Here is a 19979-nt window from a genome sequence, read left to right as displayed (position 1 = left end):
AATACTGTTTTTGTTTTTAAACTATTATATAGGGTTTGCCCTCTGGGAATGATGTCAGTATGATAAATTACCATTAGATGGCAGAAGTGGATATGATCAGATCTTTCCTTAAACATTGAGAGAGCCCCAACTTCCTAGTCTTGCTTCCTGTATCCAGCAAGTAGAAGCGTAGTATAGCAGTGTAGTCAGTGTAGTGAAGATATGAATAAGTACACAGTGACTGTATCGAGCTTTTTTCCTTTTCCAACAAAGTCCCTAAGTCATCGTCGGGACAGACAGGGATGAGGTTTTGTGCAGGTACAAAGAAACACGATCACCATTGGGGAGCGAAATCGTTTGATCACGTCAGCCGAAAACATTGCGCGCTAAAAATATCTTAAAAAGTTGCACGCATCATTCATGAATAGGTTCAATGTTGTTGCAATAAAATGTTATTTTGTAATCAAAGCACCCATGTGTTTATGAAAAGCATTGTTTAGCTATTGGCGGTATCACAAATGCAAAAAAAGACACTGAAGTGAAAGTTCTCCTTGAAATGCTTCCTTTGACAAAATGTCGTTTTTCTCATAAGTTTTCTTGGAAACCAGTATTTTTAAGACACTTTGCAATGTTCTACTTTTGTTTACTAAACAATGGTAAAAGCTAAATACATACTTTTTTTCCGATGAAAGATGAGGATTGAGGCTTTGTTTTGATATGTCCAATGACTATGAAGCTACAAAACGATATTTTCTGTAGGCCTTCAAAAATGGGTCTAAAAGGCAACAATTGGTAGGCATCGTCTCTCCAAATTTAAGAACATCTGGCATTGAATCAGTTTATAAATTATAAAATAAAGCTGGCAATAAAAATAAATGTACTAGTGAAATAATTGTCGATTAAATTACACTCCAAAGCTACTTAAGAGTCTGGAAAATACGCTAACCCTTTTTCAGACAAAATAAGCAACTTGCTGGCATCCGCCTGTGACAAACACCTTCGTTGTTGTGATGTCGATGACCTGTTTTCAACAAGAATTTGCTAACACCGCATGAAAGCAGTCTGAGAACAGTAGCACTGCAAGTCGGCAAGCTGCTTGGAAGGCAAGTATGTAGAATTCCTCATATCTTCAACGAATTTTCCTGATATGAAATAACGAAAAACCAATTAATCTGTTCCTGGCATCAAAAAAATATCCAAGTTAACCCTAAATAGCTATAAAAACACATTTTCCTGATCACTAAAAACACATTCAAATCATAATCTAGAATAAAAATACAGTAATAGGATAAATAAGATGATAAAAAACTGACTTTAAATCCTCAGTCTGTCTGGAAATTCTCGTGACTTGGATTTCTTCTAGCATGTCGGGCATCATCTCATGTCAAATTTCTTGCAGCTTATATTAAGAGTAGTGTATTGTTTATCGAGCAAAAAAAAACTCTCTTTCCCAATGTCAGCCAAGTCAAGTCATGTTTATTTGTATAGTCCTTAATCAAAAGGACAATAAAGGTATATTCTATTCTATTCTAAAGGGCTGTGCAGACCACAGACTATTGCAAACTACAAACTATTATTACACCAGCCCCTGATCTAAAACCTACATGAGGGCATGAAAAAACTCAAAAACCCAAGGAAAATGAAGAAATCATCTAGGATAATCAATACACACATATTGTCAACATGAAATATAGGTCATTCATAAGCTATAGAATATAAGTGTGTTTTAAGCCAACATTTAAACAGTTCCACTGAGGTTGCAGACAATATATGCTCAGTTTTGGTTCACAATATCAAGATCACATTCATATCGTGACCATCTAGGGAATTTTGAACAACAATTACTACAAAAATACAATAAGACGACAATAAAATTGACTAAATGTCACTCAAGTCCCGAGCGCAAGAGTACACACATACGTAAATAGCCACATGAAACTGCAGGCTAACGCCAATTCAACAAAATGAGATCTCCATTGAAGCAGAAATAAAATACAAACAACCACAAAAGTACTTTTACCTGCAACACAGTGTGACCAACATGCAATCCGTACAATCCGCGCAACAGATGCACGATCCGTGCACATGTCATGTTTAAGCCTCATATCGTCTGTCTCTCTAGTGTCAGTGATTAAAATAATGATGATAGAAACAATTTGTTTATCTGCAAATTATGTATATGTAAATATACTTTTAAATTGAGTTGTAATCCTGCAAAGTAGTCTGTATTTCAACTCAATATACCTGTAATTTGATTACGTCTTTTTTTCCCTAAAAGTAATGGAATACATTTGCGTTTCTTTCTATCCTTATTACGTAATGCCTTTACATGTATTCCGTAATTTCCTGAGCCTGTCGAAGAGGGAGCAAGAACTAAAACGGAGAAGCGGATGAAGTGTAGAATTGAGGTGGCAAGTGTGTTTTGTTCGCTTGCTGCGGCTTAATGAGATTGGCCTGGCAGGGGGAAAAAATGCCACGCTAGGGAATTCAGGTCAGAAGAAAATAGGCTAGCTAGACGTCTGACTGGCCCAGTGTGTGTGTGTGTGTGTCAAGTGGATGAGATTAAGAGGTCTACTTGAAACCCAGACAGGATTTAAATATCTTAACTCCTCATTTCTTCGCGCTCCTCGGTTTTTGTGCTTGTTTTTACCAAATTTGAATACCCCAGACAGTGTAGGAAAATAGAAACGCATACAAATGCCAGCTGTGTGTTGGTGTGCCTCCCTCGCCTCCCCGCAATGTTGAGTTACGAACCAATCCTGCTGCTGTTTAATGCCTCCCCACACCCAGGATAACAGACCGTATCTTCACTCGGCCCTATTTTACAGTCGTTTGCACAAAAATGACAAGAGGCATGGTGCTATTCCCCCTGCAGAGCGCAAATGTCTGCCTGCGCCAGACATCTGACAAGGTCGATCACTGCAGCTTAACCAGACATCAAACTCGTGTTGGTTTGCCTTTTTTTCCACAGCAGGTAATAGAGCTTCCTGGTTCCAGGCACTAAGAAGTAGCAGGCCTGTAACTCCTCGTTCAAGTAGGTGCCGGAATTGAACCACTAGCTTAGCGATTCCCTGGATACTGTTGCAAGGCAGACAAAGCGGGTGGGCCTATCAGGTAGCACAGCTGACAAAGATAAGGCACAGTTGACAGAACTGAAAAGCAGATATGTATCAGTCTCCGATACTTTACTTTTTTATCTGTACTTTGTTTCAAAGTTAGCAAAAAAGTAGGAAACAGCAACAACCATTTATCGTAATTTCTAGACCATAAGCCGAGGTAAGAGTGAGACAGGTGGTGTCAAGGAAGATGCAAGTCACGACCGCCAATAAACATATCAAAAGAAGTAGTTTAATGTACAGTAACGTGCTTTTTTTTTTACAGTTCACAGATCCTTTAACCGCCTAGGTCATCGAAGCACCACTAAGGACGCAACTCTGGACAGCTTTCTCCACTGCTGATCGTTCTTGGACTAGTTTTTGGTCATTAGGGCACTTGAATGTTTTAAAAACGATATTTGTATATTATTTTGTTGATCTAAAATTAAAATGAGGATCATTCAATAAAATATGATTTTTTTTTTCAGCATGAAGACTTCTGTACATCCACACATCCATCTATCATCGGCACCACTTATGCTCAGTAAAGTCAACGGGGTGATGGAGCCCATACCAGCTATCTCCAGGCAGTAGGCGGGGGACACCCTGAACTGGTTGCCAGCCAGTTGCAGGGCACACATAGACAACACACTCGCTCATTCACTCCTACGGACAATTTGGACCTGCCAATTAACCTGACATGGACGTTTTTGGAATGTGGGAGGAAACCGGAATGCCTGGAGGAAACCCACGCAAGCACAGGGAGAACGTGCAGACTACGCACAGGAAGGATGGTGGCTAGATTTGAACCCACGACCTCAGAACTGTGTTGCCGACGTGCTTACCACTCAGCTGCCGTGCTGCCCAACTTCGAATATAGATTTCAAAATATTTTTTTACAATGTAGCCTTTGAGCAAGGTCACAAACCTTTCCCTTATGTGCACATTTGTATTTATACCATCAGCATTTCCACTTCTCAGTCTTTCTTTCAACAATTAAGCCCACTTGTTTTCATCTGAAACATGTAGCGTTATTCACAATTGACATTCTAGTATAAATGTCAGCTAGTTTGCACAATTTAGCAACAAAAAAATTACATTTGACTGTTGTTTAACCTTGGCGTGTGCTACTTTGTTGGCCATCTTTGTTAAAATCCAAAACTTGAGCCCGGTGGCTTGGTAGTAGAGTACCAGCCAAGAAACTGGGAGGTCAGGGTTGAATCCCCCGCCATACCTACCAACTAAAAGGTCACCATATTTGTTGAATGATTATCGATTCAAAAGAAACTTGTGTTTAAAAACAGCCTCATTTTAAATTCACATAACATTTTAATAAAATAATTTATAAGTATATTTACAATAAAGAGAGCATTGTTTTAAATATACATGTCAATTAATAAAATATGTCAGAAAACATGCAAAAAAAAAATTTTTTTCAAACATAAAAGAACATAACTAAAGCTTCAAGCGCAAGCCTATAAAATGGTGATTTATTTTTCAAAATTAATTAGTTGTCAATGCATCAATTTGTTGTTGCATCCTCATGCTTTTAATTGCATTTCAATATTTTAACTAAAGACAGCAGAACCCAAAATATGTATTATTAATTTGATCTATTTTTACGGTTTTGTTTTGAAGACAGACATTGATTAAAATATTCTGAACTATTGTGCCCCAGTAACATAAAACATTGAAAGCAAACAGCGCGCAAATAGTGATGTAGTCTATTTTGAATTGATTGCGGATTACGAGTGACTTAATAAAAACTTTATATGCAAGATAAAATGAATTGCCAAGAGTTATGCCCAACTTTGATATTAAATCATTTCATGTTTTGATGGCTACTCAGAAGAAGAATTGAGAGGGACCCAAACCAATCCAAGTCTATGCTGAGATTCTCAAAACGGAAAAGAAAACACACGTCACCAGAGGGAATGCAAATTTACCGATTCCCAGCTCAAATTACCAAATGGAATGAAAAAAGCAGACTGACTATTGCATTGGTCAAATGAACAATGGGAAGATGCTTATTGTGAGCAGTAGAAGGCAAACAACAAGTGTAATTAAAAAAATCAAAAAGATAAAATCCGGAAAATGTATCAGAAAACACACACATATACCCTGTGGACACACATAAGCATAGAGGTCAGTCTGACTTAGCAGACCCATCAGCAGTCTGTGTGTCTGTCATGTCTTTGGGGACTTTTTTAAATAGGTCATGGTCTGACCCGCATTTTTTCTGATACGGTTCCGTCAAAACGGCGCTGATTGTTTCAAGCCAAATTCTCACACATAAAGATTATGCCTGGGGTTTGTTTGGATAAACGTAAAAACGCAATAATTTTCTCGTCGGAAAAAATGGAATGTGAATATGTTGTTTTATAAAACTGTCAACATCAGGGCGATATGGCTGAAGAGGTGCAAGAAAAGCCTGGAGGCGTAGGCATCCCAGGCTTGTAAAGTACTCGCGAGAACAGTCATTTACTTATCGCTTTCTATTTCAGGGTAAATTTAAAGAAAATGATGCTAATATTGGTTTTAGTTTACTGTTGACTTTGTGTTGGGTTCTAGAAACCTAAATAAGCAACTGCAGCTGACAACCCATATTGGCTTCACGTAAAATAGATCTTAAATTATTTTCAGTCTAATGCTTCTGTAGTCATCATTCCCGGGAAGGCACTGAAAACTGCACCGATTCCCACAAAAACATTCTTCTAGTTCTTAGACAAGCTGCTAAAGTGCAACAAGTTCTCAAGCTTTATATCACATTTTGAAATGCCAAAGGGGCTTATGGTCTTTTTTTTGAAAAAGAAAAAAGTCTAACTATTTCAGAAAACAAAGGTCCATGTTGAAAAAATAACCTTACTTACAGGTCTGCATCTGAAGGTTAATACGCACGCATCAAATACATTTTTTAATAATTAATTCTAAAAGGGAGCTTTGAATAACTTTTTTTTACACTTTATTTTACACCCCAAACACACTATAGCTGAAGTTCTGTTAATCTGGCTTCTAAATAATTAAAAAATGGAATCCTGTATACAAATACCAGGTATTGGTACGCATCCATCCCTTAGTGCTGGGGTCGGGAACGTATGGCTTGCGAGCCAGGTATGGCTCATTTCATCTGGTTCAGAGATAAACTAAAGATCATGCTAACTTTCTCTGTATCGTTTCAAATTTTAGTAAATGCAAAACAATTGGTTTGGTCTAGAATATATCAGGTAGAGGCCCAATTACAGTTTACAGTCACGGTGTTAGACCAACAGACACCATTTTGGCTGTACGTCTCTTTCCTGTATACGGAATCTCATTAAACAATGTATTTTCAATGTTAAGACACTTTATGATGAAAACCACCATGAATTTTTTTTTTTTTTTTTAGAAGTAATATCTGAAAACATCAGCCGGTCCAAGAATTTTTGCTGACAGTAAATAGGAGCTATTATTGCATGGTTAGCGAGAAAACAAGTCTTGGTAAAGCCATGTAAAAAAACAGAGGTAATTTGTATGTTACCTGATGTGTCCTTGCCCTGGACTATTACCCTCAATTCATCGAGTACCTCTACAGAGCATACGTACGAGGCTATTAAAAAAATACAAAAATAAAAGAAGAAAAAAAAAATCACTGTTTGTGACTCAACTGCCGCTGCATAAACACTGACAGGGTGGTCCTGTAATCTCCCGGCTCAGCGCGTGTTGCTTGGTATGGGTGACTGTGGGTGTCTTTTCCCAGAAAGGCAGTAATAACAACAGTAAACGGACAAACAGAAGCACCATTAGTATGACCACTGGCTGGGAGAGTAAACATCGACATACAAAACTGTGCACGCAATTACATCTTTTAACGTACGCAGCACGTCACCGCTGATAATTCAGCCATTTCTCAAAGAGAAAGAGAAAAAGGAGAGCGCAAACGAGCGCAGGAGAGCGACGACTAAACCGGGGAGCCTTTGGCTGTCCCTGGAGGGTGGGGGTTGGAGGTGATTCAAGGGGGCCCCATTGCTCGTCACTCTTGCCTGGCTGATGCTAACCAGACACAGCAGCGTAAACAACACGTTCAGGGATGAGGATATTGGTTGGAGAAAAAGAGGGTGGGGTTGGTCGTGTTGTGGCAAAGACAACATCAAGAGCAATAAAAATGGAGGGGAAAGACTGACGAGAGAGGAAAAACAACAGATCTTTGATCAGATCTGCAAATTTATTCTACTGTCTCACAACCTCTCTGGTAAAGGAACCTATTACATGTCCAGGCAATCCCACATTAAACAAACATCAGTTCTCTCTACAGGGCCAGGCTCCGCCAAATGACATTGTTTCCAGATGCCCTGTCTCCATTGGCCCTCGCCACCTCCTCAGCAAATATATTTTTTTCTATAGGGATGCGTTTCAACTATGCTTGCAGCATGTAATTCTTTGTATATTCACTTCCAGAAATGAGGATGCGGACTGCAAATCAGTAAAGGAACAATATAGACTATGGAGTACTGACGCAGCAGGGAAAATTGCAAAGACTGAATGATAACCAGGGGTACATATAAGCGGTGCAAAGGTGATTACAGAAAAGTCAAGTGAGTGCAGGATTCAATTTTTTTCCATTTATTTTCACATTGCTGTTCAATAATGCATTGCAGTTACATTTCACTGACTCCAAGCAAAGAAGCCCATGAAAAAGTTGCCACTTGAGGCATGAAATAAAAAACATATTGGCCCAGTTGACTTAGTTTGAGCTCACCAACATGGCTACTAGCTAAAACGGCTTCTCCTATCAGCCTTATTTTAATTTAGGGGGTTCTGTTGCTTTTATTGTGACTTGTTTTTTTGCTTATAAAAAGATGACCATTTCCGGAATTATCTTAGTTATCAATCAGGGCACGTAGTTTCCAATCTGATTGTTCAACTACAGTGTGTTTGAAATAGGTGTTTGATGAGGTTTGTTAAATTTGTCTATTTCACCACCTGTCCCCCACAATACAATTCATTAGTTTGGCATTTGTAGAGTATTTAACCAATAAAGGTTAAATATTTTTGCAAATCAATGGGCTCTTTTTATTCAGTTTATGTTTACGATAATACAATGTCCCAAATGCATCGTAATTAAATTATGACCTTTCAATATAAAATACAACTTAATCAGGCCATGCTAAATGCGTTGGGCGCCAAATAATCTAATGATCTGTCTGCCTGAAGTTGTATTCTTTTGTGATTTGTGACAAAGGCGAGATAAAGGCGAGGCGTGTAATCGTGTGTGTGTGTCTGTGTGATTGTGAGCAAACAATACATCATGGGCCTTTTTCATGGTCAAACATCAAAAGAAGTAAATTGTGAAAACTGACTGACATGGGAACTGATGTCACATCATGTTGGTGTAGTCTAAAGTCAAGCACAACAGCGCTATCACAGATGCTGACCAGTTCTCTGACCCAGACTGAATGTCACGCACCATTTAAGAGGGGGGAATACCAAGTTAGACCAGAGAGGAAAATGTCCCCTTGGGATAAGGACAAAATGTCTTTGGTTAATAAGCTGTGGTCTGGCTGAGCTTTCATGGCGTACCGATGGGTTATTGGTTATTGATACTGCTGGTTGTGTCAGAATGGGAATGTCATGTTTGCTTAACTGTTCCCATTGTGTAATCAAAGAGGCTGAGATATTTGCCGAAGTAATTTGTTTAGGTAAAAAAAAAAAAAATTATATATATATATATATATATATATATATATATATATATACATACACACCGATCACTGTAATGTACAGGATTGTCAGGAAAATAATTGCCTTCAATCGCCTCTAAGTCACCTCCAACCCAAAAGCAGCTATTTTTCAGCACTTGTGACTGAAGTGAAGAAATATGTCAGGTAAAAAATAGATTAGTTTGAATATCTGTTTAACTTACAAGAGATTGCTTTATAGTAAGACAGAAAGCTTTGTCAACTGGCTACAATCCTTTCACGTTGCAAGAGTCAACTCAATCTGAAGATCTGCGTTTTCCACATACACTTAAAGATGTTTTGAGAGAAATATCGAACCCTTCAATTAGATAGATAGATAGATAGATAGATATATACTTTATTCATCCCCGTAGGGAAATTCACACTTCCAGCAGTCTACCCCGTTGTTTATTAACAGATTAACATGATGCCCGAGGGTGCTTGTAGCGGAGTGGATGACGTCACGCCAGTCCAAAAGTTCGACATTCCTGCGGCAGATGGAAATCTTTTCTTTGTGAAAATCCAGGGATACACCACCTCGTGTTAGCAAGTCCGCCTCCTCTCCGATTCCCCCCGGCTTTCATGTCTCTGTTTAGCGACGTTGAAGCCGGATTTCTCCAGGTGGCTCCGGGTGGCTACACGTTAGCGTCCGGAATGCTAAACGTGAGCCACGTTTCCGCAAAACACAGCAACTGCGCTCCCTGTGCGCTTCGATGTTTTCAAAAAGCACTCGATGATCCTATTTGGTCGTGAGTTCGCATTTACCATGATTACGGATGGTACCGAAGACTTATAACGCCGCTAGCCGCTTCGCTAGCTTCGGCTTTTCTTCCACCATGGGCCCCTTCATCATGCCGGCACGAGAATTCCTCAGGGCAAGGAGTTGAAATACACGCATTTCTTGTGCGTTAAAACCCATGTCCATAGGATAGAAGTAATCCATAGTGTAGTTGTCAAAACGGGAAGAAAAAACACCGAAGATAGGAGCAGACAATAAAACAGTTGGGCAGCTGCTGGAAAAGGCAGCCGCTCGTGGCAGCGCCGCTTTGATCTTTATTTATTTATTTATTTAATTTATTATTCAAAATTATCAGTCTTGACTTGTTTGTAACCCCATTAGAAGGAATATTTTGATTGCTCAATTTATATATGATGCACTGGGGGATACAGTAAATTGCTTTGACATGTTCACAATATTGTCATACTTGGTATAAGTTAGGTATTAGACAAAACCTACAGGACAGGGGTTGGGAATCTATGGCTCGCGAGCCAGATATGGCACTTTTCATGAGTACATATGGCTCAGAGATAAAATTTAAGTCAAGCAAATCTTCTCTATATCATTCCAATTATGGTATGTGCAAAGCCAACTTTTATACAAGCAAAGCCCCAAGCAACACTAATATCGCTTGTGGTTCTGTCCAGTATATAAAACTTCCGCAAAGCACCCAGAGCAATTTTATTGGGTGGGCGGTAGGGGTGGTCGGTAGGGATGGGCGTACCTATGCTCATACTCCCTTCTCTTTCACCAAATGCCGTGTTTTGAAACCAATATTTATGACAAAAATGATGGTCAAAAAGAGCCTCAACACACTCAAGTAACTGCAGGAGGGAGAAAAATTTATATTGATGCGGGACACAGGCTCTAGCATTATTATTACAAATTTTATCAAAACGTTAAACGTCACAATACAAAGTAAAATGTGCTAAAGACCCATCTTTTATCTGGAGAGCAGGTTTGGTGGTTCGCTTAATTTTGTCCTAAAATTCATTGTGTGGCTCTCTCAAAGAAAAAAATATAAGTATTTTGCTTTAATGGCTCTTCGGATCAAAAAGATTCCCGACCCCTGCTTTAGGATCTGAGGTGGTCACTCTACCACTGATCCAAGTGTCCACTAAACGAAGAAACTCCCTGAATAATCAACAAAGAATTGCTAGGAAAGAAAGAAGGAAAAGACAGCAAGAAAAGTAAGGTGGGAAGTGAAGGATGAAGGAAAATGAGGAAAGAATGGAATAGGAGGGAAAGAAGAAAAAGGAAATGAGGGAGAGGGAAGGAAAAAAAAGGAGGGAGAGGAAGAAAGAAATTAGGGAAAGTAGTAGTGAGTGGAAGGATGATAAGGCAGGAAGGAAAGAAGGAAAGAAGGACAGCCCGAGCGTATATAGTCTGTTTGATAAAACACAGCACTTCAAGCAAAATAAGCAAGCCTAAAAACATATCAGAATAATTGCATTTCACATAGAACCTTTAAGCGCGCATTGATGTGCCTGCAAAAAGTGTCTCTTCAGACAGCAGTTGCATGCTTGAAGGAGCACTCATGTTTTCCAATACACTTGGGGGCATCCTCATATATGTCGCGCCTTCTCATACATACGCACTTAAGCAAAGAAATATGCAAATTTAATGTGACAGCTAGACTTAAACGGCCAAACCTGAAGGAAGACGTGAATGAGAGCTGAGACGGTCATAGAAAGTATACCTGTTTGTCTGCAAACCGAGCATGGTGTGCTGAGTACAATATCAGGAGCATTGAGCATAAACTAAATATTCTTTAACTATTCACAACAAACAATTGCGTCTCCGTGTATAATACTCACATAGTCAGGCAGGACCGTGTTTTCACCTGATCTGCCTCTCAGACTTTGTGTTGCCTGTTCCAACACTTTGTTGTGCTTCTTGGACAGCAAGGCAAATAGACTATAGGAGACACAAACAAATGAGCTTAGAAAAAGCAGAAGTGAGTTCAATGCTGAAAGATGGCATTGACAATACCAACAACTTATTTACCCCTTTTTTTCTTTTCTATAGAAATTGTCTCGTCTTTGTTATCCCTCCACATGACGGAGCTGCAAGCAGCTCTTGCCCTTAACCCTATGGGAATGCATGATTGCATGTGATGGCTTCACATAAATATAAGTCAGGAGTTATGGAATGTGCTCGAGCGACCTTGGGCACGAGCGCATCCACACAATCAATAGTGTTCAAGTCTCAGTAAACTGACACACTTTAACATATGCGGGGTGACAGGCAGACAGCACAATTGGAAATAAACATTCTTTGGGTTTGCAGGCTGAAATGGTCACAGGACCAAACTCAGTCTACCCATATAGCAAAATAAATTCACCATTCACTTAATTGAAATGTCATCTTTTCATGATAAAACCTCATTTTAATTGATCCATCATTTTTAGGCAACTTAATCTTAGTAGTATTAAATCTGCATTGGCACATCGATTTAGGACAGGAAGTAGGATGCACTTTAGTCTTGTTGAAGGAATTTTTCTTCAAGGGGCCAATTTACTTAAAAACTACAAATGGTTTTTTTTGTTTTGTGGTTTTTGTTTTAACCCTAATAGCATTCTTTTGAGTTTCAAAATTCACAAAAGTTATAAATTTATCCCCTAAAAGTTCCTTAAAATTTTTACTAAGTTATTTTCATCTTTGGATATTTGAGAAAAACGTAGTGTATAAAATATATTATAGGACTAAATATTTACTAATTTTTAATGTGTTCACTGGGAAGCAGCAAAATAGTTGGAAGACCTGTAAATTGCCACTAGGCTGTAATATGGTACACCTGGCCTGGATTATACGACATTATTATATGTATGATTACATTTGGTAATGTTTAGTTAAAAACGCTGTCATATGAAAGAAAAATATCAACCTGGTTGGGTAAGGTGTAATTCACAACTTGGCTAAAATCCCAATCCAAGACATACCCAAAGTAAAATGCTGGTTTTGTACCATTTGGAGAATATGGACGGATTGAGCCTCTTTTGAAAGGTAGACTCTTAAGTATTGTCCCAAATCTAAATGATTAACACAAATGCTACTAACATTGAGTAATCAGAGTTAGAACACAGAATATATCTGATTACAATCTGAAAAACTAAGCCTTGTATTTTGCACCTTTTTTAAGGGTAGGTCTAGGCGTTTCCAAAAGTGTCCATTTGAAGACGAGCAGTTTACAACACTAAAACTTTTGCAAATGTGTACCATACTTTGGCCAATACTTTAGACATTGTGAAAAGGTTGTAAATGTTTGACTCCTCTTTCCAGAAGTCAAATCAATGATTGTGCACAATTCAAGGTAATAATTGGTGCCTAATAATGATTCACGGATTGCTTGCACATGTTATTTTTGGCTCTGATCGTAATACAACCCTGGTAAATGGCCCAAAAATATTTTGGATTTTCATTTTTTAACCCATGTGTCAATCATCGTCTGATTTGGTTACTAGTGGCTGAAGATATTTGGATCTACGGGAGGCAATCTTCCTCTAAACAAAAAAGCCTGTATAGACTAATGCAAGATGTGGACCATGAAAAGAAGCGTGCTATTGGCTGAGAGTGGTGTCAATAAAAAGGTCAGAGGCTATCAGAAATACCTAAAGTCATCTGACAAGTCTGTTTATTTTTGGAACCAAACGAACGAAATACAAAAAAAAAAAAACACCAGAAAGCAGATATAGGCAGATATTTATTTATCTGCCAGCATTATTTTAAGTTTTAAAGTAAATATTTTACATGCTTGGTATCTCTGAATTGTCCTGGATGTAACAAAACCCTTTTTGCATACATTCAAGACAACAGAATTTAATGACGGCCAAGGGAAGTTATTGGTGAGTTACAAGGGCTTTATAGTTTTCGGGTATCTTGTTTCAGACTGATTGTGATGTTTACATGATGAGTAGATTTTAAAATGGTTGATATGAGGCATGGCGTATTTCAGTGACTGGTGACATCTAACAGACATGTATTTGAATATCAAAAGTCTGATGGCCCATCAACGGGCCGTTAAGGGGTTAAAACAACATTTTGTACTTTTGAATGGTGTCTACATTAAAAAGAACTAGCCTAATAGGCATGGTACTTAAGTGTTTTTAAAGTATTCACTGCCAATGATAACTAAAAACACATTTCATTTTAGGTTATTCACTACCATTGGCGTCTATATAAGACAATTATTGTGAAAAGTCTTTAGATCAGGGGTCTCCAACCTTCTCAGAGCAGAGAGCTACTTTTTGGCACTGATTAACGCAAAGGGCACCCAGTTTGATATGCATTTCTAAAATAACTAATTTTATTACCATGTTGTTACTATGTTATTAACAGGTTAATTATTACATGTAGGGATAAACAGATTCAGTCAGACACTACATAAATAATTTTACTAGAAATCCCAATGACCCAGCAATGGTGAGCTATTTTCAGAACAGGTCCGCGGGCATCTTAGCTGTCCTTATGGGGCACCACGTTGAAGATGGGACAAAGATAAGGTCCGGGATTTTTCCTGTAAGCCCTATTTTTACATGTTTTTCTCCGTGGTTATATAAATTGGTTGATCTTGAAAATATTGTACTTGAATGAACAGAGGGGAAAAAGATAAAAAGTCAATCATTCATGACTGAGTTTTTAAATAAACCAACATCCATTGGGGAGCAATTAAAGAGAAGAACACACTGGAATGCGTTTAACAAAAAGTGAGGGCCATAAAAGACAAGGGATTTTTCCAGCCACACCTGTTCATCTGTCAGCATTGGGACTATTATGGCTTTGCTTTAATTAAATAAAACACGCATTGAGCAATTTTGCGCGAATGTCTGTTAAGCCAGTCGGCCATGTTGTCTTGTGATTTTTGAGCACCAGCTGGGACCCGGCCGCACAATAAGGTTCAGTGTTGTGAGCGACCGCCATTGAAATAAGCACAACGGGCGGACTCCCACGTTGTCGATCAGTCAAAAAGGTGAAAGTAACGATATTTAACGGCACAGGTATTCACTGTTCTGTCTATCAACATAAACACAGACCCCCTCTGTTGTGTTTATGCACATACTGCGAAGACTGCATACTGAACAGTCAATCTTTTGTACATATGTATGGTTGATTTCTATTCCTATATTCTACATTGGGATTGTGACATTTACGGCTCAATGGTGAAGAAAATTGGTATATTTGCATGAAAAAGTACAGCGGAAATAGGTTATCTATAAGCTAATGTTACTTCTGCAAAATGTATGAGTTTGTCATACATTGGTACTATAGCTTTTTAAGGATTCTTACCGTTTTGTGTGGTTGCCTATGTGCTTACAAAAACAAAACCTAAAATCACATTTTATTATTAAAAAGTTATGTTGAGCGTTTTTTTTTAATGTATTTCAGTGTTACTGTTTGCAATGTTAGGATGTACAGAATAATGTAAGATAATTAATAGACATTGTTCATTTATTAGAAAATATTTGTATACAGCACTCAAATATGTAATATGCTGTATATATTTTCAAACGAGAACAAATGTTAAAACAAAACAAAATGAAATCTTCAAGGTCGTAATCGCCTTTTGTTGCACGTGCTAGTATTTGAAAATCTCAGATGTACTCGGATAACCTCTTCCTTTTTCATCTTTTTTAGAGGGGTTGGATATAGCCACTTGGACTGTATTTGAAACAGTTACACCATCCCACAGATCTAGAAAACCACTCAGTCCCCTCCACCAAACTGCCCCATCTCCTTCCCTTCAGCATAATGCACTTTGTGGCCTGAACACCAATGATAAAAGTCAGATAAAAGCAGATAGGCACGGTGAAAAAGGTACATAAAGGCTCTTTGAACTCAGTTGGGCATTGTTAACACATACTTAATGGAGAAAATATTTAATTCTAAACTTTTTAAGGACACCTTCACCTTCAATGCACTCCTCCCTTAAGAAACACATTTAAAGTAAAAATAATGCAATAAAAATGGAAGGCAGTGACCACAACTTTCTGGCAAATGAACCTGGACCTGCCGATCTTGATTTCTGTCAATCCCGATTTCTTTAATAGCATAAAAACCTTTAACTATCCAATTTTGTTTTATCAATAATCATTGACAAATAACTGGAATGCCAGTAAATGGTTGTTAAATTGGCATATGGAATAGTTTTCCCAGATAAAACTTAAATGTCTATTACCAGTTCTTATCACAGTTGAAGAGGGCAGAAGAGATCAGTGGAAAAATTACTTTATTTTCAAATTGTCTTACTTCGGTTTTAGAGACAAAATTAGCAAGGATCACTGTCACTTAATTTTTGTCCGTAGCAAACGGTGAAAAAAACATTGCAAAATGTGTACTTTTTGAGATATAACTTTTCTTTATTCAGAGTGTGAAACTATGATACGTTTACATGCTCCGAATTTACATGCCGCCAATTTAGGTGAAAACATTCAGAGTCATCTTCATCCCTTCAATTTTGTCTGCAAACCGAAAAAAAAGCTCAAACATTCCAGTCTGCACACTTGAAACTGCAGTCTCGGGATTGCAAAATATCCCTAAACACGAGGTTAGTCATTACACGTCGTACAAAGGCCGAATAAATTCTAGGTTATCACCGTGAATATTCAAATTTGACTATAAAAAGGGTTGACCACTTTAAAAATGGCAGGAAAACATTGGCACAACTAGAAACAATTACAAGTTATTTTCTTCCACACCGTTTTACAGAATTTAATCAAAACTGCGTTGAAAAAAAGGCAGTAAAAAACAGTGTCATGTGCACTGGACTGACAGACTCAGACATTCTGGATGCGGGAGGTTGAGCAGGTCCATATTTGGACTTCTTGGCCTCAGTGAGGGTCAAAGCATGACCGTGTCGCACTTAACTTTTCCTTCAACTCAAAGACATACACAGAATTTAAACTGCCGTGTGCTTGTGTTTCCGTTGGGATGGATCAATTTCCTCATGAATGCCAATCAGATTGTTCTGATACTTGATGGAAATATGTTGTTTGGCGCACCAACGTCCCACAATTTGTGAGTATACAAGAAATAACAGCGAGACAGAAAAGAGAGACAGCGGAAGTGATTTAATGCAGCCAGGGACCGCGCAGCGGGAGAACGCGTTATTGTGGCGAAAGAGAATGAACGGTAAATAAAAGGAAATGGCGGCATCGGGTGTGCTGTCAGCAGGAAATTCAAGCGGCGGCGTGTAAATAAACAACCGCCGCTGTGCTTGTCTGGGACTCCATTAAAAGGAGGCCGGGTCAACGGTCTGACTCTCTGTTGTCTGGACTTTTGGAAATTCCGGCCCAGGAAATCCCCTTTTATCTGTTCAGACAGTCCATTTAGTTCATCGCGGTTATCACTGTGGCGCTAGCTGGACCCCGCGGCGTGACTGGCAATGTTCACAGACGGGTTTCTTCTTCAGCAAAAGAGATATGAAGCTATGCAGCAGGACAGATAAGAGGATGTTTGTGCTTGCATGATGATGGGTGCGTGTTTGTGTCTGCAAGGGGAGGAAACGCTCTTTCCTGTGCGGTCGGAACTCGACAATGAAAAGTGAATGCCTCGATGTGTATTCTCACATCTCTACTTTTGACGTTACATAATCCTCCAAACACAGTCGCAGCACAAACTCAATATTTCATATTTTGTTCCTTTTCTGAAAGCACGCACACTCACGCTGACACTTCATAATCGCAGTGGGTGCGCATTGTGCTGATTCAGCATCAACTAATAAAATGGCATTGTTCTATTGGATATTTGTGTTTTTCATATTGGCAGTCATCTTTTATTCAAATATTGTTTTTCAAAAGGAAATGTCGCAGTGCAGTAGGAAAAATGGCTATGAATTCTACCAAATTCTAAAAGTTGATATCATAGAAAATAATATCGACCGGTAAAATGTTTGTTATCACAACGCTCACATTTTTTATACATTTAATTGTATCCAACCGGTATTCATACACAAACATCATATCCCTTTAACAGTTTCCATTATAAAAGTATTTTCTTAATACACTTTAAAATCATCATCTTACGGTAAATTGTCAATATCCAATATATTGACTGTATAAATCCTTGAGACAAAAAAAGTCAAATTGTCTTTAGTTTCAATAATCATATCCAACTTGGATATACAGTCCATTAGTCTAATTTTACCTTGCAGATTGATGTCAATACAAATATTTTCGAACTTTTGAAAGTAATATTTTCTAGACTATGATTCACTCCAAAGTGAAAGTAGGGGAAAAATATTAATTACATCATAAAAAATATTAACATGTTTAATCATAATATAATCAAAAGAATGCCACCTCTAAGCATCCATTCATCCATCCATTATCTGCACCGCTTATCCTCAGTAGGGTCGCGGGGGTGCTGGAGCCCATCCCAGCTATCTTTGGGCAGTGCGCAGGGGACACCCTGAACTGGTTGCCAGCCAGTCGCAGGGACAACAGGGACAGACAATTCGCTCGCTCATTCACACCTAGGGACTATTTGGACCAGCCAATTAACCTGAAATACATGTTTTTGGAATGTGGGAGGAAACCAGAGTGCCCGGAGGAAACCCACGCTAGCACGGGGAGAACATGCAAGCTCCACAAAGAAGGTTCGATCTCATGACCTCAGAACTGTGCCGCACACGTGGTAACCACTGCGCCACAGTGCTGCCCCACCTTTAAGCATAAACGACCACAAGTTATATATTAAAAAAAGACGCTTTTGTGATCAAATAAGGCCGTTTTTGTCCAAGTAACAATATAATAACATTGATAAATAGATCAGTTGTTTTATAAATGCATATTAAATAGGTCGCTCTTTGTAGGAAAAAATAGCTCCCTGCTTCAACAAGGTTGGTAAGCCCTGGTATAGTATCCGTCTTAAGTGTCCTATCTTTCCATTCATGCATCTAATAAAAAATCTAGGTAAAGAGGAAAATCGCTACCTGATGATACGCTGGGCAGCATACTGGTGAAGACATCGAAACTGGGCGGACATGTTTGCGAGTGCAGCAAGACAGTTGGTGTGGAGATATTTATCCTACCAACGGAACCAGTACAAATTTTAGAAAAACTATATAATTCATTTTAGGACACTTTTCCAGTGATCTATTCCTTTACCCTTGTGCGAGTCATGTTGAACTGGATGGTGCGGATCACCACCAGGATGAGCAAGCTGCCGAGGGAAATCTCTGTCAACGACCTCTCTGAGTACCACGTGACGTTCTTCAAGATCTGTGTTAAAAAAACCAAAAACATTTTAAAACCTGTACATAAAGTTTGCATGTAGTTGTGTATCAAACATACGACTTCGTGAACAGAGCGGTTGAAGGCATCATCTTCCGTAAGGATAAGGAGGATGATAAGTGCCATGTAGACATGGTGTGAGTTTCTTTCCTCCACATGGTAAAGGATCTCTAAAATGGGCAAAACCTAAAAGACGTCGAAAGCTTAGTTTTCATTTGCTGTAATTCTGCTGCAGACCAAAACATCAGCACCTACTGAAGCACAGATTCAACTAGTCTGCCCTGGTTTACCAGTCACATGAACAAGGCTGGTCATGTAGAGTGGTTGTCAGTACTATGTGGTTTTAAACTAACGGCTACCCAGACACTGTTTGCCAAAATACTTGGATGCAGAACTACCCACCAGATTGTCCATGTCTGTTCTGGAGAGCATGTAGGTCCTCATGTTGGCATTCTGGTGGAGCAGCGTGTAGAGCAGCAGGGTAGCCTGGTCAGAGCACTGCTGCTCGCAGAGCGCTGTGTAGAGGCTGTTGAAATTGATCTGGAACGTGTGGGTTTGATCGATAGGAATGGAAGATGTGTCTGCATGGGACACAAACCTCATTTATTATAGTGTAGAGCTACAACTAAGGACTATTCTAATAGTCACAGACTAATGAAATGATAACAGATGCTCCCCTACTTACGACCATTAGACTTAAATCGGTAGATACTAACATTTTTTTCGGGACGTCGAAAAATTTTCGGACATTGCTGCAAGATTTTGTATTGTGTGCACCTTTTTCCGCGTACACGACATTACTGTAGTGCTTCCACCCCGAAGAAGAAATTTGGCTTCTACCTAGAATATAGCACTGAAGCAACTTGCGAACAAATTCAACTTACGAACGATCGTCTCGTTCATAAAAAGCACAGCGTCTGTAGTCAAGAAATGGGTAAAATGGAAAATACATCTTTTATTGAACATACATTTTGACATCAAACAGTTAACAACTGCAATTTGTCGTTTTTAAAGTTTTAACATCTGACATTGTTCCTTGGGACTGCATGTATTTTCTTTTAAACACGTTTGTCAGGCACAGTCTGGCATAACACTCAAACTCTATTTTGTAGCGAAATATATGAGAATAAAATGTACAATGTATGTCATGAAAACCGTATTGGCTTGAACATTACTTGAATCG

The 19979-nt window shown here is 38.7% G+C and overlaps 1 protein-coding gene across 4 annotated transcripts in view; it reads right to left on the bottom strand.

Annotated features, from left to right (window-relative positions):
- Positions 1 to 19979, bottom strand: part of dym (dymeclin) — a 76886-nt gene that overhangs the window by 30700 nt on the left and 26207 nt on the right. For all 4 annotated transcript variants that reach the window (XM_088319620.1, XM_088319619.1, XM_088319621.1 and 1 more), the window contains 5 exons: positions 19199 to 19377; positions 18857 to 18982; positions 18671 to 18784; positions 18496 to 18590; positions 11384 to 11483 (listed from right to left, as the gene is read on the bottom strand). In XM_088319620.1, coding sequence (XP_088175746.1) covers positions 11384 to 11483; positions 18496 to 18590; positions 18671 to 18784; positions 18857 to 18982; positions 19199 to 19377 — 614 coding nt within the window. The remainder of the gene's footprint in view (positions 1 to 11383; positions 11484 to 18495; positions 18591 to 18670; positions 18785 to 18856; positions 18983 to 19198; positions 19378 to 19979) is intronic.

This window comes from Urocampus carinirostris, chromosome 16 (assembly GCF_059441175.1).
Source record: "Urocampus carinirostris isolate Australia breed hairy pipefish chromosome 16, RoL_Ucar_1.0, whole genome shotgun sequence".
NCBI classification, from domain to species: Eukaryota; Metazoa; Chordata; class Actinopteri; order Syngnathiformes; family Syngnathidae; genus Urocampus; species Urocampus carinirostris.
This window is presented reverse-complemented; position numbering and strand designations above follow the sequence as displayed.